Raw genomic sequence first — 20,813 nt, forward strand, 5'->3', positions numbered from 1 at the left:
AGGAGAGTCTATGACCTCTGGAAGAAGGGGCAGGCAACTCAGGAGGACTACAAAGGTGTAGCAAGGCTGTGCAGGGAGAAAATTAGAAGGGCCAAAGCTGAGCTAGAGCTCAATCTGGCTGCTGCTGTAAAAGACAACAAAACATACTTCTTCAAATACATTAGCAGCAAAAGGAGAGCTAAGGAGAATCTCCAGCCCCTAGTAGACGGGGGAGGGAACACAGTGACCAAGGATGAGGAAAAGGCTGAGGTACTTAATGCCTTCTTTGCCTCAGTCTTTAATAGTAGGGCCAATTGTTCTCTGGGTACCCAGCCCCCGGAGTTGGAAGATAGGGATGGGGACCAGAATGGAGCCCCCATAATCCAGGGGGAAATGGTTAGTGACCTGCTGCACCACTTAGACACTCACAAGTCTATGGGGCCTGATGAGATCCACCCGAGAGTACTGAAGGAACTGGCAGAAGTGCTCACCAAGCCCCTTTCCATCATTTACCAGCAGTCCTGGCTAACTGGGGAGGTCCCTGCTGACTGGAGATTAGCAAATGTGACACCCATCTTCAAGAAGGGCCGGAAGGAGGACCTGGGGAACTACAGGCCTGTCAGCCTGACCTCGGTACCGGGGAAGCTGATGGAGCAGATCATCCTGAGTGCTATCACATGGCATGTAGAGGATAACCAAGGGATCAAGCCCAGCCAGCATGGGTTCAGGAAAGGCAGGTCCTGCTTGACCAACCTGATCTCCTTCTACGACCAGGTGACCCGCCTAGTGGATGAGGGAAAGGCTGTGGATGTTGTCTATCTAGACTTCAGTAAAGCCTTTGAGACTGTTTCCCACAGCATTCTCCTGGAGAAACTGGCTGCTCATGGCTTGGACAGGTGTACTCTTTGCTGGGTAAAGAATTGGCTGGATGGCCGGGCCCAAAGAGTGGTGGTGAATGGAGTTTACTCCAGTTGGCGGCCGGTCACAAGCGGTGTTCCCCAGGGCTCTGTGTTGGGGCCAGTTCTGTTTAATATCTTTATCAATGATCTGGATGAAGGGATCGAGTGCACCCTCAGTAAGTTTGCAGATGACACCAAGTTGTGTGGGAGTGTTGATCTGCTTGAGGGGAGGAAGGCTCTACAGAGGGACCTGGACAGGCTGGATTGATGGGCTGGGGCCAATCATATGAGGTTCAACAAGGCTAAGTGCAAGGTCCTGCACTTGGGCCACAGCAACCCCATGCAATGCTACAGGCTTGGGGAAGAGTGGCTGGAAAGCTGCCAGGCAGAAAAGGACCTGGGGGTGTTGGTTGACAGCCGCCTGAATATGAGCCAGCAGTGTGCCCAGGTGGCCAAGAAAGCCACTGGCATCCTGGCTTGTATCAGACATAGTGTGGCCAGCAGGACTAGGGAAGTGATCGTGCCCCTGTACTCAGCACTAGTGAGGCTGCACCTCGAATACTGTGTTTAGTTTTGGGCCCCTCACTACAGGAAAGACATTGAGGTGCTGGAGCGTGTCCAGAGAAGGGCAACGAAGCTGGTGAAGGGTCTAGAGCACAAGTCTTATGAGGAGCAGCTGAGGGAACTGGGGTTGTTTAGCCTGGAGAAAAGGAGGCTCAGGGGAGACCTTATTGCTCTCTACAACTACCTGAAAGGAGGTTGTCGAGAGGTGGGGGTCGGTCTCTTCTCCCAGGTAACTAGTGATAGGATGAGAGGAAATGGCCTCAAGTTGCACCAGGGGAGGTTTAGACTGGATATTAGGAAATTTTACTTCACTGAAAGGGTTGTCAAGCATTGGAACAGGCTGCCCAGGGAAGTGGTTGAGTCCCCATCCCTGGAAGTATTGAAAAGACCTTTGGATGAGGTGCTTAGGGACATGGTATAGTGGTGGTCTTGGTAGTGTTAGGTTTACGTTGGACTCGATGATCTTAAAGGTCTTTTCCAACCTATATGATTCTGTGATTACTCTTGTCCTTTAACTGTTTGAATTTAAAGAAACTTTTTTTTTTTCTCCATTTGCTATGGGGGAATGGTCTTGCAGTTTAGTTATGGTTAACAGTGAGAGATTGAGAATAATGAAGAGGAATCTTTGCCCACAGAGGATGGTAAAAAGTCCTCTCTTCCACCCTCCCCAACTTTATTTTGTAGTACAACCAGTAGTGATTTCTGTTGAACTTCAGCTTAGGGCTAATCTTCTTTCAGTATTGGCAGAGATTGGGTGATGCTGAATACTGAATTATATTAATCTTTTGATATTTTCTTTTTTCAGAAGCAACATATTAGATACTGACAATTTAAAACAAAAACCCCCACACTTGCATCGAAAACGGTTTTCAGGATTCTTTTGGACAGATATATAAATGATTCTCTAACCTCTGCCTCAGCAAAAAGTAAAGTGTGCTGTAGATGTGCTAATCTGTTATTGATGGTATCTTTGTTAACAGTAATCTGGAGACTCATTTGCAAAATATCTTAGATGGTAACCTAGGTTTTGTATGGTCTTCTGTTGTGGATGAAACATCAAACAGTAGGGCTCGTTCTGTTCATACCTTCTCATTCAGAAGTCTTGAGGTTGTACCGAATGCAAGTGATGCTGATGAAGAGATCTGACACTTTTTTGCAGCTCTGTTGGGCTTTTAATGTAGATATGCTTCTGTTAGAAGTGTGGCTTGATATTCATAATAGTCATCTTATGCTGGCTGGAAAGAGATCCCTTGCACATGTAGATCATCCATATTCATTACTGTAGGAGTTCTTTTGTGGTCCTCATACACAGGCTGTTATATTCATTTCTTATTGTAGTGCTGTTTTTACAGATCATCTAATTACCATGGCTGCATATTAGTAGAGAAAGGGAAGTATATATGCTTTGATACCTGCATACTGGCAATATTAGATACTGTGTGGTTAAGCTCTATAAGTGTCTTGTTTCCTTAACTGCATGGATAAACGGCTGCTTCTAAAAATGTGTAACAAGGTTTAGGATAAAGTAAACAATGTTGATTATACTACTGCATCAGCATTCTGAAGACAACTAAGTTGTGGAATTCACTGTAACAACATATTGTGGAAAATATGATAATTAGTTTGGACAAACGTCATTACTCTCTGGTCTGGCACAGTATGGTAGTTCTTTATTCTTATGCATTTACTTTGTACCAAATTATGAGGATTTCTGCTGTTTTTATGTTGCAATGTAATGTGTATTTGTACTTGTTTTGGCTGGGATAGAGTTAAATTTCTTTATAGTAGCTTGTATGGGGCTATGTTTTGGATTTGTGCTGAAAACAATGTTGATAACACAGGGATGTTTTAGCTATTGCTGAGCAGTGCTTACACAGAGTCAAGGCCTTTTCTGCTTCTCACACCACCCCACCAGTGAGTAGGCTGGGGGTGCACAAGAAGTTGGGAGGGGACACAGCTGGGACAGCTGATCCCAACTGACCAAAGGGATATCCCATACCATATGACATCATGCTCAGCAATAAAAGCTGGGGGGAGGAAGGGGGGACATTTGGAGTGAAGGTGTTTGTCTTCCCAAGTAATTGTTATACATGATGGAGCCCTGTTTTCCTGGAGATGGCTAACCATCTGCCTGCCGATGGGAAGGAGTGAATGAATTCCTTGTTTTGCTTTGCTTGTGTGCACAGCTTTTGCTTTCCCTATTAAACTGTCTTTATCTCAACCCATGAATTTTCTCTCTTTTACCCTTCCGATTCTCTCCCTCATCCCACTGTGGGGGAGTAAGCGAGCGGCTGTGTGGGGCTTAGCTGCTGGCTGAGGTTAAACCATGACAGTATTCTTAAGAATAATTAACCAGAAAAATGCACAGCGGGAAGCAACTGCCTACGTAATTCCTCTGTAGAAAAGGATCTAGAGGTTATAGCTGTTAAATGAGTCAACACTGTTAAACTGATATTTTCCTGTATGGATTTTTTAAGTTATAAATGGGAATATAGCTTGCAAGATGTGGAATTTATCCTTTTGTTCTAAGTATGGATAAGAATTCATATGGAATATTGTGGCTGGTTTTGAGCCCTACACTTAAAGATATGGTTGGATTTGAAAATCCAGAGAGTGGTGGGAATGATTAGATTAGAAAACACAACCCTCAAGGAAGGATTAGCTGTACTGCAACCCTTTATTCTGAGGAGAACAACAATCTGTTTGCCATGTCCATGGTGGACAGGACAATGAAGAATAGGATAGTGAAGCACTGAAATAGATTTCTTAGAAAAAAGCTATGGAGTCTCTATCACTTGGGACCTCTGAGAACAGGATGTATAAACATGTCTGTATTGGGTTTGCATGGCAAGGTTTTGGTAGCGGGGGGGGCTGCAGGGGTGACTTCTGTGAGAAGATGCCAGAATCTGCCCCCATGTCAGACGGAGCCAGTGCCAGCCGGCTCCAAGACGGACCTGCCACTGGCCAAAGCTGAGCCAATCAGCGACAGTGGTAGCACCTCTGCAATAATGTATTTAAGAAGGGGAAAAACTGCTGTGCAACAGCAGCTGGAAAAGAGAGGAGTGAGACTATGTGAGAGAAACAACTCTGCAGACACCAAGGTCAGAGAAGAAGGAAGGGGAGGAGGTGCTCCAAACGCCAGAGCAGAGATTCCCCTGCAGCCCGTGGAGAAGACCATGGTGAGGCAGATTGTCCCCCTGCAACCCATGGAGGTCCATGGTGGAGCAGATATCCACCTGTGGCCCATGTCAGAGCAGGTGGATGTGCCCTGAAGGAAGCTGTGACCCTGTGGAGAGAAGCCCATGCTGGAGCAGGCTCCTGGCAGGACCTGTGACCCCATGGGGGACCCACGCTGGAGCAGCCCATTCCTGAAGGACTGCACCCTGTGGAAAGCGCCCATGCTGGAGCAGCTCATGAAGAACTGCAGCCCGTGGGGAGGACCCACATTGGAAAAATTCATGGAGGACTGTGTCCCATGGGAGGGACCCCATGCTGGAGCAGGGGAAGAGTGTGAGGAGGAAGGAGCGGCAGAGACAATGTGTGATGAAGTGACCACAACCCCCATTCCCCATCCCCCTGTGCCACTCGGTGGGAGGAGGTAGAGAATTTGGGAGTGAAGTTGAGCCTGGGAAGAAGGGAGGGGTGGGGGGAAGGTGTTTTTAAGATTTGGTTTTATTTCTCATTATCCTACTCTGATTTGATTGGTAATAAATTGATTTCCCCAAGTCGAGTCTGTTTTGCCTGTGATGGTAATTGGCAAGTGATCTCCCTGTCCTTATCTCAACCCACGAGCCTTTCATCATATTTTCTCTTTTCCCCAGTCCAGTTGAGGAGGGTGAGTGATAGAGTGGCTTGGTGGGTACCTGGTGGCTAGCCAAGGTCAACCCACCACAATGTCTGAATAATTTAGGTAAGTAATCCACTTCAGGCAGGAACAGATTAAATGGCTTCCTAGAATGCTTGCAAGTCTAAATATTACTAGTATAAAGGTTGACTTAAAAGATGTTTCTCTAAGAACTGGAACCAACTCTGTGTGAGCAAACTTCTAACTGACCGAATGCTACCTGCTACCCAGGCACAGAGATTTCTTACCTCTGTTGTGTCTCAGGCTTGTATTTTGGGGATTTGTTTTATCTCTTCCTATCCCATAAACCTTTTAAATTAGGGACTTGCCTTCAGAGTATAATACAGTGGGGTTTTCCTTTTTTTAGCCTTACCTCTTATAAAATATAGTTATTTAATAATAAGTCATTGCAAGATTAATATTTGGGGTTCCTTTATGAGAGTTCACTATGATGTTTGGAATAGGATTGTTTTAAAAATCAAGTTGACCGTACTACTTGGAAAAAATGTTAAATATTGTAAACTTCTGGAGGGCTTCCTAACTGCCGAAGTTCCTTTCAGAAACATTTAGTCTACTGACTAGTCATGTTGAGTAAATTGATTTGGTTTTCTTATATTTGCCTTTTTACATTTTGTGAACTAATTGCTTTTTCTGCGAGAGTACTTTTCTGGAGAATAATGAATCTCCGTCAGAAGTCAGTCAAAGCATAACAAGGTTTTTATTGGTTAAGAAGGCAGGAAGAAATAAAATTGCTTTTCCAGGTTCAGTTGTTTTAATTAAGGTATGATTTCACGGTCAATTGAAATATGTGGCTATTCGCCATGCCCTGGGCTGGAAGCACATTTCATGTAGCTGTCATGAGTTGGATGAGAGAGCAGAGCCGCCTAAGAAATAATTTTTGACTGTATGGAAAGGATTGTTAGTTTTGACACATGAAAGGTAGCAGTAATATGTCCAAGAAGAAAGGATACTGCTCCTTTCAGTGCCTGCACAAATGTGGACTGAATTAACATAACGTTTTGTTGCATCCTCAGCATGTCAGCAACAGATTGTGTCAATGGCATGTGTATTTATTGCATCATGGGTACATGCCTGACTGAAATGACAGTATAGTGTTTAAGTGGAAGCCAATTTTTGTTATTGCCAGCTATATAGTTAGTGATCTACATATGAAACACTTGACTTTAAAGAAAAAGAATTACTTGATTTCCCATCTTCCTTTGGATAAAAAGAAAGTTGAGATAACTTAGTGAAGTGCTTCTAGGTTGTATAAAGTAAAACATATTATTAATCTACTTGCATGATAAATGTGAGTAAAATAGTTCTTAAATTATTAAAAAATGAATAGTTCAGTATTCAGTTACATAACTATATAATATTAACTTCTGTTTAGTTCAAGGAAGAAATCTCTAAGCATTTCAAGTCCCACACTGATCAGCTTGTTTTGATATTTGCTGGAAAAATTTTAAAAGATCAAGATACTTTGATTCAGCATGGGATTCACGATGGACTCACTGTTCACCTGGTCATCAAAACGCAAAACAGGTAACCTGACTGATGAGCAATCTTCTTTTTACCTCTAAGTAGTAAAAATATTCTTAATTCCTAGCGTGATAGCTTTCTGTTGGGCAAACCTAGGTTTCACTAAAATGCATTCAAAAGCAGTACAAATACTCCTGCTATTGAACAAGAGAAGCAACCCAAATTCTGTAAGACTGTGTCCCTAGATATCATACGTACGCCTTTTGAAAGTTAATGTTATCTTCTAAACTGAGCCATTACTATTAACTCACTCGAATCAGCTCCTTAGTTACAGTTGGTGCAGAATAACAGTTTGAAGACAATCTGAACAGTCCTTGATCTGTTTCACTGCATGGTAGCACCCATGCTTATGCCCCTGCAGTAGACAGGTGTGGTGAGCATACAAATTGGGCAAGCAGCCTTTAATGCTTGTGCTAGTTTACGATGGCATTAACTTTGTGTGACTACGTTGTTACCATGCTCTTACAGTCTTAAAGAATATTGAAATTCTGATATTAGTCTTGTGATGAAATAAGACTTTAAATTAATTTGACATTCAGTGGGGCGTCCTACTAAAGGTGTGGTATGGAATAAATCCTGTATTATACTTGCTAGCCTTCTCTTCTTTAAGCCCCGGACATGGAATTAGTACTATTTGAGGGGGTAGGAGTACATCAGGATCCCTAAAGCAAGGTAAGGACTGAGGAAAGCAATTCATTGACAGGCATCCCAGGGATAGGATGAAAAGGTGGTAAAAGAAGTGATGAGATTATAGATATCTGAGAATCACAGCCTGGTTGAGGTTGGAAGGGACCTCTGGAGGTCATCTGGTCCAACACCCCTGCTCAAGCAGGGCCACCTAGAGCCTGTTGCCCAGGACCATGTCCAGATGGCTTTTGAACATCTCCAAGGAGGGAGACTCCACAACCTCCCTGGGCAACCTGTTCCAGTGCTCAGTCACCCTCACAGTAAAAAAGTCTTTCCTTATGATCAGACAAGAACCTCCTGTGTTTCAGTTTGTGCCAGTTGCCTCTGGTCCTGTCACTGGGCACCACTGACAAGAGCCTGGCTCCATCTTCTTTGCACCCTCCCTTCAGGTATTTATATACACTGATGAGATCTCCCCATCAAGCCTTCTCTTCTCCAGGCTAAACAGTCCCAGCTCTCTCAGCCTTTCCTCATAGGAGAGATGCTCCAGTCCTTTCATCATCTTTGTGGCCCTGCACTGGACTCCCTCCAGTATGTCCATGTCTCTCTTGTACTGGGGAGCCCAGAACTAGACACAGGACTCCAGGTGTGGCCTCACCAGTGCTGAGTAGAGGGGAAGGATCACCTCCCTCGACCTGCTGGCAACACTCCTCCTAATGCAGCCCAGGATACCATTAGCCTTCTTTGCTGCGAGGGCACATTGCTTGGTGTCCACCAGGACCCCCAGGGCCTTTTCTGCCAAGCTGCTTTCCAGCTGGGTGGCCCCCATCCTATATTGGTGCCTGGGCTTGTTCCTCCCCAGGTGCAGGATTTTGCACCACTTCCCCTTGTTGAACTTCATGAGGTTCCTGTCAGCCCATTTCTGCAGCCTGTCAAGTTCCGTCTGGATGGCAGCATGGCCCTCTGGCATATTAGGTACTCCTCCCAGTTCTGCGTCATCAGCAAGCTTGCTGAGGGTATACTCACCCCCATCACCCAGATCATTAATGAAGATGTTAAACAGGATTGGACCCAGTATTGACCCCTGGGCTACACTGCTAGTTCCTGGCCTCCAACTAGACTTTGTTTCACTGATCACCACCCTCTGGATCTGGCCCCTCAGCCAGTTTTCCATTCTCCTCATCCAGCCCATACCTCATCAACTTCTCTATGAGGATGCTATGGGAGACACTGTCGAAAGCCTTCCTGAAGTCCAGGTAGGCAATATCCACTGCTCTCCCCTCATCTACCAGGCCAGTCATTTCATCACAGGTTATCAAGTTGGTCAAGCATGACTTCCCCTTGGTGAATCCACGCTGACTATTCCTGATGGCTTTCTTGTCCTTCCTGTGCCTGGAAATGGTTTCCAGGATTATCTGCTCCATCACCTTCCAAGGGATTGAGGTGAGGCTGACCGGCCTGTAGTTCCCTGGGTCCTCCTTCTTGCCCTTCTTGAAGATAGGAGTGACCTTTGCTTTCCTCCAGTCCTTGGGCACTTCTCCCAATCTCTATGATCGATCAAAGATTATCAAGAGTGGCCTCACAATGACATCTGCTGGCTCCCTCAGCACTCGTGGGTGCATCCCGTCAAGGACCATGGACTTATGTACATCCAGTTTGCTTAAGTATTCCCTGATCTGATCCTCTTCCACAAAGAGTACATCTTCCTTGCTCCAGGCTTTCCCCCTGATCTCAGGGGCCTGGTATTCCTGAAGGCCAGTCTTGCTAGTAAAGACTGAGGCAAAGAAGGCGTTCAGTACCTCAGCCTTTTCTGTGTCCTGTGTAACCAGGTCCCCTGTCTCATTAAGCAGCAGTCCCACATTTTCCCTAGTCTTCTTTTTGTCTCCTATGGACTTATAGAAGCCCTTCTTGTTGTCTTTGACATCCCTGGCCAGATTAAATTCCATTTGCGCTTTGTCTTTCCTAACTCTGAGAAAGAGACTCAGACAATGTCTTTGTATTCCTCCCAGGTTACCTGTCCTTGCTTACACTGTCTGTATACTTCCTGTTTGAGTTTGACCAGGAAGACATCTAGAGATAATAGGGGTTTTTTTGTGTGGGTTTTTTTTTTTTTTTTTAGAAATAATAAAAATGTAAATTAAGATTCTCAAGTATGATACTGTTCCTGTATTAAATGTCATTATTACGTTATATTAAATGCCAGACCTTGTGTACTGGGTCTGGCTCGGATGGAGTTTTACTTTCTTCATAGCAGCCTGTATGGTGCCATGTTTTGGATTTTTGACCTAACAGTGTTGATAACACACTGATGTTTTAACTATTGCACTATTGCTGAACAATGCTCGCACAGCATCAAGGCCTTCTCTCTTTCTTGCTCTGTGCCTGCTCCCCCCCCAGTGAGTAAGCTAGGGTTGGGAAGGGGACATAGCTGGGACAGTTGAACCAAGCTGACCAAAGATATTGCATACCATATAATGTCATGCTAAGCAATAAAACTGGGGGGGAACTTTTCCAAAGTAGCTGTTGCTCAGAGACTGGCTGGACATTGATCTGCTGGTGGGAGGTGGTGAGCGATTGCCTTCGCATCGCTTTTCTTTCTTCGCTTATTAAACTGTCTTTATCTCAACCCATGAGTTTTTCTCACTTTTGCCCTTCTGATTCTCTCCCCCATCCTGCCTGGGGTGGGGGGAAAATGAGCTTGTGACTGGGTGGGGATTTAACTGGCTGGGGTCAACCTACCACACCTTGTTCAACTTGTAATTTTTTTTAACTTGCTTTTTATAGATCACAAGACCATCCAAGTCAACAAACACACACCACTGGTAGTATTGCTACCACATCAATATCAAGCAGTAATACCTCAACACCAACTTCAACAAGTAGCAACTCTTTTGACTTGGGTAAGAATATTTCTTAGGTAATATGGTGATTATCTTAGGTATCTTGGTTTCAGGTAAGTATCCCTGGAGCTTTATTCTAATGTAAACAGGACTTAAAAAAAAATTATAAAATTACTGATTACAAAAATCTGTGGTATTGGTTGTAATAAGTTTCTGATCAGTAAGTTATCAGAGGTAAGTTGTTTCCTTAATTTTTATGTACAGAACTTCAGGCTTGTGCTGTTTCATCTTCAGTAGTAAGGTGCCACTGATCTCGTATTCTGGCACTATAGGTAATTAAACTCCTTCCAGTCTCCTCCTCCTCCTTAACAGTGCATTTGAATTGGCCCGAAGAGAGTATTGAAGTTGGACCCATAACATCAAGTTAAGACTTGGAACAGAATTAACAAAGTTACTCCTATCCTACAAACCGGTATTTCTCAGGTTCTGAGTCTGATTGCATTATCAGTCTTCTCTTTCAGGAATAGAGATAGAAGTCTATTGATTTAAAAATATTATCTCTTTCCATAGTTACTGGGTTTTGTTATTCATGCTCTTTCATTGTTTGCTTTCTTTTTAAAAAACAAAACTAAAAACCCCCGGAAAAACTATGTTAAGCAATTGCTTTTTTTAGTTGTAAACAGTTCTCCAGACTGACTAATACCTTCTAAAAATGTGAAACTTTTGTGTTTGCTGAACTCTGCAAAGGAGGAGAATTTAAAGCATTATTAGTTCTTGTTGCATCAGCAAAAAGAAGAGCTCTACTTCTTGTTTAGAATAGGGTGTATGCATCATATTAAGACATTCCTCGTGGTGGTGGTCTGTCTATAAATGATTATTACAAATGTATTGGAAAGTGTTGGGAATTAACCCGAGGCCCAAAACTCAAACATCCCTTGTACCTCAGCTATAGTAAAGTAGAAGAAAAGCTGTTAGAATTGTAACAAGTTATATTTCAGATGCAGTTTGGATTTCTAGGTGTCTCGTTATGTAAAGAAGCAAACTCTTAGTGGATGACTCCTTAACAACCTTGCAAAGATAGAATTTCCATTGAGTTTCATTATTTTGAAGTGTGGGTTATGTTTATGTATTTTGTACTTAGAAAGAACCTGGATGTGTTTAGAAATATACTAGAAGCTGAAAGTTCAATTTTTTTTTTTTTCTTTCCTCTTAAAGGTGGCCTTGGAGGTTTGGCAGGCCTGAGTAGCCTGGGCTTAAATGTATCAAACTTTTCAGAGTTACAAAGTCAGATGCAACGACAACTTATGTCCAACCCAGAAATGATGGTTCAGATAATGGAAAATCCATTTGTTCAGAGCATGCTTTCAAATCCTGACCTGATGAGGCAGTTAATTATGGCTAACCCTCAAATGCAGCAACTGATACAGAGAAATCCAGAAATCAGTCACATGCTGAATAATCCAGATATAATGAGACAGGTATGTAGAAAGATCTCTAAGTTAATGACCTTTGATTATACTGTAACTGTGAACAAAAGAACAAGAATTGGATATGCTTAGATGAGTGTCGAAATATTGTTGAGGAATTTAGGCTTGTTAGACAATCTGTAAAAGGTCACTATAGGAAACTGATGTTTTTATTTCTAGCTGCTGGTGTCTGAAATAAGCTGATAATTAAAAAAAAATGCAGCATAGTTTTGAAAGATGCTGAAGACTGTATAATCATATCTTCTGAGTTTAGAGTCGGATGCTGCTTGAAATCTTCTGTTGTCTAGTCAACAGTGAGTTTACTATAAAATAATAATTCTCCAAAATACTGCTTATTTCCAGTTTATGTAACTGTGGGTACTTCTGATTGCTTCTTAAAGTTATGTGTTATGTAAGGTATGCCTTATGTGGCAGAGGGCATCAAGAAAGAAATGGAGGCTTTGGAAAATTAAGGTATTTATTTTTCAAGTTCATGTTATAAGCTGCATGCTGTACTGATGTTAGAAATGGTAGAAAAATATTGTGTTGAGAAGAGACAAGAAAGAACAGGATGGTACATTCAAGGGTTTTTTCTTCTGTTTAGCCAATGCTTTCTGACTCAGCCAGCATACTGACAGTTGTGCCAGAATGTTGGCTAAATATCAAATTCTATTGACTCCCCTCCCACTAAGCTGACATCTTGATTTGGCTTTAATCCTAATTTCAAATGGAGTTAGATATTAGTAACTGAGATACTGTTAAATGCTGATGTTTTCACTTTACAATGGATTTTTTTATTAATACAAATTAAGTGTTCTACTTCATTAGACGCTAGAACTTGCTAGAAACCCTGCAATGATGCAGGAAATGATGCGAAACCAAGACCGAGCCTTGAGCAACCTTGAAAGTATACCAGGTGGCTACAATGCCTTGCGACGTATGTACACAGATATTCAAGAGCCAATGTTGAATGCAGCACAGGAACAGGTGAGAAATGATTGTAGGGGCCACTGAAAGTAAATGTGTTGTGGGGTGGTTTTTTTTTTCTTTTTTTCAAAAATGAAAGAAGATAAATAATGTAACTTTTCAAATGTGTACTTGACAAAACTTAATTTCTTGAAGCTTGAAGTCAGTGTGGCTTGTTCTTATGCTCTTTAAACTTGAAGGAATAAATATTGTTTTGTGAGTTTGATAAGCTGTTTTAATGTTAATAAATTTTTGTTATATATATTCTAAATTTATTTATTTTTAATTCTTGGACTTATAAAATTCCTGAGGTCCAGGAAAAAATAAGAGTGTGTTTAGTAACTTGGAACCTAAGGTGGGAAGAAAAAAGGCTTTGAAATTTTTCTTAAGTTGGAAACCACTATCCAAGATATAATCTTACTGTGATCAAAGTACTAGTGTAGTAGCAAACGCTGCATTTAAAACGAGGTGTGATTACCTTATCTTTTTTTTTTGTTGGAGATAATATATCTTTCAACGTTGGTATCTTTTCAGAATATTTACAATGGCTTATTTTAGGATGGTGATTATAATTGATTAAGAGCCATCAACATTTATCTTCGTGTGTAATTTTGGAAAGGTAACTTGCCATTTCTAGCAGACTTAAAAATAGTTGACTAATAGATGATATGTGTTTGTCTCTCCTTCTGTAGTTTGGAGGTAACCCATTTGCTTCCTTAGTAAGCAATGCATCATCAGGAGGGGACAGTCAGCCATCTCGTACAGAAAATAGAGATCCTTTACCAAATCCCTGGGCTCCTCAGTCCAGCTCTCAGAGTTCTACAAGTACCAGTACCAGTGGTGAGAGCAGTGGCAGTAGTAATGTTGGAAATAGCACCTCTGCCAGTACGGGACAGAGCTCAACTATACCAAATTTGGGACCTGGACTAGGAGGTGTGTCTGTTGTTGCAATTGTATATATTTGCAAATATTCAGGAGTTTGCTGAAATGATTCTGTTATTAGAAAGAGATGTTTTGATTCAAAGTTTGTATTGCTGTTTATTTCCATAGAACATTTGACTAGTATCAAAGTCCTCTGTAGAAAACAAACATGAAAAGTAAACCAAGAGTACTAACAATACTTGTGTACTGTCTTAAAATAACAAAAGTAGGGAATCTGTAGATGAATGATAATATTTTTTTTCTGTTTGGAGACAAACACGAAAACAGCTAATAATGTAGATACTTAGTGGGACTGCATGTTGGATACGACCTCTGGCTTAACTTGTTTCTAGGGCAGATGCATCTGTGTAAGCAGAACCACATTGAGATGTCTTTAAGGGGCTAAAGCTCATTTAAAAAACAAAAAAAAAACCCCACCACCAAAAAAACCAAAACCCAAAGAAACCACACCCCCCCCAACCCCACACAGTTGTATCCCAGTTCTAGGCAGTCTAATTAATTTGATTATAGTAAAGATTTTTACTAAAGCGACCTTTTACTATTTTTTTTTTTTTTTAAGTTGGTATGTTCAACACGCCAGGAATGCAGAGCTTGTTACAGCAGATAACAGAAAATCCACAACTCATGCAAAATATGTTGTCTGCACCCTATATGAGAAGCATGATGCAGTCATTGAGCCAGAATCCTGATCTTGCAGTACAGGTAAATGCTTTTGGTGTAGCAATGTGTTGTGTGCACTGAAGTGGAAAAAGGAATTTATGATACAGTTATATTTTCACTACAGAGTAATTGTGCCAACTTCTCAACAATAACTTGTCTGTTGTGAATGGTCCAGTTTTTAAAGTATGTTAATGCCTGACTTATTGAAATTATTACCTAGTTACCTTTAGCAATCTGTTGCAGTAAGTTTCTTCAATTTGTAGTTGGACATCATGTCAGGCCTTCTCTTGTAACAGCTTGTAAGTTTGTATATGTTTCATACAGCCCTAAACTTTTGTGGTCTAGCATAAGAACCAGTTAAAACAAATGCTTTGATTATAAATTAAGGTATATCTGCTAGTAAATAAATACCCACCCTAGCTTGGGAGGACAGAAGTGGAGGGGAAGGAGTTGGTGCCATATCTGCTGTTATTCTGGTTTTCATTTCTCATCTGTGATCCTTGCTCACAATAAAAGTGCTAATACTTACTGCTGTTTTATGAATGCTATTGTAGAAGTGCTTTCCAATTTTACTTACAGCAATAATATCTAAAGTCAAATCTTGAACTGAGATAATATTATCTTTTGTATATTAAACACTTAATTGGAAAATATCCCAGGCGTTTTGCAGACGATGTTTATAGGGAAACCATCACATCTGTACTGGAGGCTGACCAGAAAAGGCTTTTCTTGTTACATAAATGAGGTTGCTTTGGCGAAGATCTGGCAAGGATTCACTTCAAAAGTTTAACACCCCCCCCCCCCAAAAAAAAACCCCCCACAACAAAAAAACACACCCAAAAAAACCCCCAACTCCGCACCACCAATGATTTCGGTCAATTCTTAGGCTGGTGGTTCATTGTTTCAGAACAAGTTATTCTCAAAGGAGAAGTGGGAGATAATTACTCTGAGGTTATCATAGACTATTATCTTGTTCTCTGATTCATATGTGGTAAATAGTTGTCTTAAAATCCACTCTAGTATTTACTTTTTGATCTACTGCTTGATCTAGGATGTTAAATATTTTTGTCCCGTAGATGATGTTGAATAATCCTTTATTTGCTGGAAATCCTCAACTTCAGGAGCAAATGAGACAACAGCTTCCTACTTTCCTTCAACAAGTAAGATGAGTGTTGTTAATAAATGTCTGAAATTCAGTGAGCAGTTTTTGCAATAAACTGGTGCCTTTCCTTGATTTCACTTAAAGCTAGATTCTGTTACGTGTATTCTCGTTAGCTTTAGACACTGAGTTGCGTTGTCCCTTGATAATTAAATGCTTGATTTATCTCTCCATCCCTTTCAAAAGTTAAATCTGACTTTTAGTGGATGTTTTTGTCTGTGATTAACACAGCTGCTTTGATTTGCTTAGAAGAAATGACTTGTTCTTATTGTGCACCAGCCAGAGAAAACCTGTTTCCTACATGATTTCTTTTGCAAATTAAAGAAAAAAGATTATTACTTTTCCCGCTACTAAGATAAGCTTTTACGGTACTTCTCTCATACCTCCTCCACCCTGCCCTGATTATTTGGGATAAAGAGACCTTACAGCATACCTTGAAAGAGGCAAATCATAAGCTAATTCAGAAGAAGTGGTGTGGGTTCTGAAGATATTTGCCTGTAAAGATTGCCTTACCACCAGCTTTCTCTCTTAAACCATTGTGGTTGCAGCCCCAGTATTTGCTTTATCTTAACTGTCACAGTGTATACTAGGACCATGTCCTTTAAATAGGACTAAGCAAAATTTTTAGGAATTAAAAATTTAATCCAGTGCATGAGTTCCATCATTACGCAGTCCTTGCAAATCAAAGTAAATGTCTGTTGCCAGGATCTCATTGCATGTAGGCAGTGTTATGAGTAAAATAAATAACAACATGAATTTCATGCCACTGATGATTGCCCAATGCTCCAATCTATCTAGATCCCTCTGCAAAGCCTCTTGTCCCTCAAGAGAGTCACCAGCACCTCCCAGTTTAGTATCCTCAGCAAACTTGCTAAGGGTGCATTCAACTCCTGCATCCAGATCATTGATAAAAATATTGAACAGAACTGGCCCTAGAATTGAGCCCTGAGGAACACCGCTGGTGACTGGTTGCCAGCCAGATGTAGCCCCATTCACTACAACCCTTTGAGGCCTGCCATTCAGCCAGGTCTTCACCCAGTGCACCATGTACCTGCTCATCCCACAGTTGGACAACTTGTCCAGAAGGATGCTGTGAGGGGCAGTATCAAAAGCCTTCCTAAAATCCAGAAAAACTACATCCACCTCCTTCCCTTAATCCAGTAGGCAGGTGACCTTATTGTAGAAGGATATCAAATTAGTTAGACAGGACTTTCCCTTTGTGCACCCGTGTTGACTGTGCCTGATGATTGCATTGTCCTTTAAATGCCTTTCAATAGCACCCAGTATGATCTTCTCCATAATTTTTCCAGGCACTGAGGTTAGACTAACAGGTCTGTAGTTTCCCGGGTCTTCCCTCATGCCCTTCTTGTAAATTGGAATAACATTGGCTAGCTTCCAGTCAGCAGGGACCTCCCCAGACTCCCAAGACCTTTGGTAGATGATGGAGAGGGGTCCTGCTGTTGTAACATCCACTAGCTCCTTCAGTACTCTGGGATGAATCCCATCAGGCCCCATGGACTTGTGAACATTCAGCTGATACAGCTGGTCCCTTACAATTTCAGTGTCCACAAATGGAAAGTCACTGTTCCCGCACTTGTGGTCCTCCAACTCAGAGGACCGGACAGCCCAAGGTCTATCAGTATTATTAAAGACTGAGGCAAAAAAAAGCATTGAATGCCTCTGCTTTTTCTTCATCCCTATTAGTCAGGTGACCATCTTCAACAAGTATCGGTCCAATGTTTTCCTTGGACCTCCTCTTGCTATTAACATACTTAAAAAAAAAATCCTTTCTTGTTGTTTGACACAACACTGGCCAGTTTCAACTCTAGTTGAGCTTTGGCCTTTCGTGTCTTCTCCTTTCATATAAGAACCACAGCTCTGTAATCTTCCTGCGAAGCCTGACCTTGCTTCCAGAGATCATACAATTTCTTTTGCCTCCTGAGTTCCAAGAGGAGTTCCCTGTTCAGCCAAGCTGGTCTTCTGCCCCGCTTGCTTGACTTATGACACAATGGGATTGCCTGCGCCTGTGCTTCTAAAAGGTGGTTCTTAAAAACTGACCAGTTCTCATGGACCCTTAAGCCCTCAAAAGCAGATTCCCAGGGGACGCTGCTAAGTAGCTCCCTGAGTAGCTTAAAGTTTGCTCTCTTGAAATCCAGGGTAGCAACTCTGCTGTCCTTTTTTCTCATTACACTGAAAATTTTAAACTCAACCATTTCATGATCACTGTGGCCAAGACAGCCACCTACCATCACATCTCCCACGAGTCCTTCTCTATTCACAAACAACAAGTCTAGGAGGGCATCTTTCCTAGTTGGCTCACTGAGTACCTGTGTCAAGAAGTTATCATCTTCCACAAACTTCAAGAATTTCCCAGACTTGCTCGTCACGGCACTATGGTATTCCCAGTTGATGTCTAGGAAGTTGAAATCTCCCATAAGGAGGACAAGGGCTACTGATCCAGAGATTTCTCCTAATTGCCTATAGAATAACTCATCGGTGCTATCATCCTGTCTGGGCGATCGGTAGTAGACTCCCACAGTGACATCTGCTTTCTTTTCCATCCCCCTAATCTTCACCCAGACGCTCTTAATGCCTTTGTATCTCTTTCCATCAGTATCACCTTGGGGTTTATCTGCACAGCTAGTTCTCTGCTGTCTTCTCCATGTTAGGTCAGGTGATCAGCAACATTAACAGATGAAGTAAACTGGAGAAATACCTGGGTGTTCTCAGAATGTTGATAGTATCACAGCCCATACTTCTTCACTCATCTGTTGCCATTATATTATGGGATTGGGTGATGGAAGCTATGAAACATTCCTCTGTATAATGGAAAGCACTTGCAATAAATGGCCAGTTGCTCAGCACAACTAGGAAAACACATCTGGGAGCTACTCTTTCTACTCCTTTTACATAAGTTTTACCCAGAATTGCTGCTACTCTACAGCTGGAATTAAAAACATTAATAGAGATCCAAGTTACCTAAGTGCTCAGAGGATCGTTGGGTCAGTTTTCTGTAAAAACAACTCTAAATATCAGACAATAGGTCATGGCTTAAAGGTTATTGTCTTAAAATAATCACAGCAGCTTACTTCAGTGAATCTAAAATGCTTTCCTCCTTTAAAGATTTGAATTAACTTCACCAACTATACATTTAGTTATTCTCCTCTGACTTTTAGCTATTATGAAGATACAAATCCAAGAGACAAATGGAGAGTGTTTAAAAACTTGCTGTGCTCAAGTCTCATTACACACCCATATTTCAGGACAGGATCAACGTTTGATCTTTGTGCTCTATTCTGCTCTTCTGTTTTGCACTGGAGGAAGCTTAACCTTAATTTGTGCAGTTCTTTGAATCAAAAAATGTTTTTGCACAGAAGGAATTTGGTCTAGTTACCACGTGAAGGCTGCTGAGATTAATCAGCTTGTCTGCTATTTGAAGCAGGTCTAGCTACCAAGACTTCTAACTGAAACCAATAACTTGTCACTTACATGTGGCATCTATAAGCAGAGGTGAGCATAAGCCATTAGTTTTGGTTTTGTATCTAAAATAGTCTGGTTTTTAGATGTTTAATTTCAGAAATCAAAAGTATATATTTTATCTGTGGATGCAAAAGCCAGTTTTTAGTTGAATTTGCAGTAGAGTGAGGGTGCTTGAATATTATATGTTTGCTAGTATGTTTTGCAGAGTATTTGTATGTCTGTAGGTGTTGATGGCACTATAGATATGAACACATGCACAAATTATCATGATCAACTAGCTGTGGTCTGAATTTAGCTAGAAAAAGATGTTTTATAACTTTCTGTATTAGATACCTACTAGTCAGGTTTCATTGTATTCAGCCCTGTTGCTTACCAGTATTATGATATAGGAGACTAATTTAGAATTACGTTGAACTAATACACTCCTATGGCTTTGGAAGATGATAAAGTCTACTAGAAGAAGTAATGAGAAATACTTTTCCTTATGTTCTCCTTATTTTAAAGGAGTCTAGAGAGCTCGTTGATCATCTCCTGTGAAAGTTTTCTCAAAAAAAAATATCTGAAGGATTTAATGTAAACATTCAAATACAAAGTTGAGAAACAGCAAGTTTGGAAAGGATATCAGATTTCATAAAACATATAGCGATAAAGATCAACTTTCAATGTCTGTATATTAGTCAATTATGAGTTTCTCTCCTGTTTTTAGATGCAGAATCCTGACACATTATCAGCTATGTCAAACCCTAGAGCAATGCAGGCTTTGCTACAGATTCAGCAGGGCTTGCAGACGCTAGCAACGGAAGCACCAGGACTTATACCAGGGTAAGAATTGGTCATAAAAATTTATACAAGAACTTTTCTCTTGTGTTTTGTGGTTTTTTTCAGCTTTTTGTCTTTTTAACATATAGAGGTTTATCCAGTTTTTACAGACTGTTCCTCTTGCATTTTTTAGTTTCACTAAACTTGTTTTAGAATCTGTCACACTTTTGTCTGCAATGCACTTTTAAGCAATGATGGCTATGGTCTTTGTTTCGGTGCTTTACTTAAGTTGTCATCCATTTTTTATTTGACAGAATTTTTACTTAGCAATTACATATAATGGGAAGAGACATTACAACTAAGCCATTTTCTATGTTAGTGATGTATTTCTCTTTGTCATTTGTGCAGATTCAGTCCTGGTTTAGGTGGATTGGGAAGCACTGGAGCTCCTACAGGGTCCACTGTACCTAGTTCTGTTCCCAGTGAAAATACAAGTCCAACATCAGGGGCTGCTGAATCTGGTCACCAGCAGTTTGTCCAACAAATGTTGCAGGCACTTGCTGGTGCAAATGCTCAGGTAAAGTAGATCACTGTATTCTAGTGTGTGGGTGTGGGTGGGTGGTGGTTGTTGGTTTTGGGTGGTTGGTGGGGTTTTTTTGTTGTTGTTTGTTTTTTTAAATATCCAGTGCGCGCCCTCCCCCCCAGTGTAAACCAACAGAATGCTTCTGGGTCAAAGGAGAGCAGAGGAAGCTTAAAAGTGATGTTCTAGCTGTGCAAATAAATACTGGAAAAACATCACATTTGAGTAAAAGTGTCCTCTGAATGGTTGATTGTTGTACACCTATCTTCATACCCTTGAGTTTCTGAAATGCCTGGAAAGAAGCAGATTAAGGTGTTAAAGGGAAGACTGGTTCCCTGGCAAGTGAAATGTGGGCTCAGACAAGAACAGAACTTAAGCGTACTGAACATCATTATCTCTGTACTTTGTGTTGCTGGTTGTTACTCTATAGCTGTGACAGCTTCTGTTCCACGCTTCACAATAGCCACGCTCAGGTTATTTGGGGCCTGAATTTGTAGCATGCTTCC

The 20,813-nt window shown here is 41.4% G+C and overlaps 1 protein-coding gene across 2 annotated transcripts in view; it reads left to right on the forward strand.

Moving 5' to 3' along the window:
* The window catches only part of LOC140650592 (ubiquilin-1-like), a 40,202-nt gene that overhangs the window by 10,764 nt on the left and 8,625 nt on the right, over positions 1-20,813 (forward strand). For both annotated transcript variants that reach the window (XM_072859123.1, XM_072859124.1), the window contains exons 2-10: positions 6,680-6,831; positions 10,240-10,355; positions 11,511-11,773; positions 12,590-12,748; positions 13,420-13,660; positions 14,229-14,371; positions 15,406-15,489; positions 19,675-19,790; positions 20,136-20,304. In XM_072859123.1, the coding sequence (XP_072715224.1) occupies positions 6,680-6,831; positions 10,240-10,355; positions 11,511-11,773; positions 12,590-12,748; positions 13,420-13,660; positions 14,229-14,371; positions 15,406-15,489; positions 19,675-19,790; positions 20,136-20,304 (1,443 nt within the window). The remainder of the gene's footprint in view (positions 1-6,679; positions 6,832-10,239; positions 10,356-11,510; positions 11,774-12,589; positions 12,749-13,419; positions 13,661-14,228; positions 14,372-15,405; positions 15,490-19,674; positions 19,791-20,135; positions 20,305-20,813) is intronic.

Source organism: Ciconia boyciana, chromosome 4 (assembly GCF_034638445.1).
Source record: "Ciconia boyciana chromosome 4, ASM3463844v1, whole genome shotgun sequence".
Classification (NCBI taxonomy): domain Eukaryota; kingdom Metazoa; phylum Chordata; class Aves; order Ciconiiformes; family Ciconiidae; genus Ciconia; species Ciconia boyciana.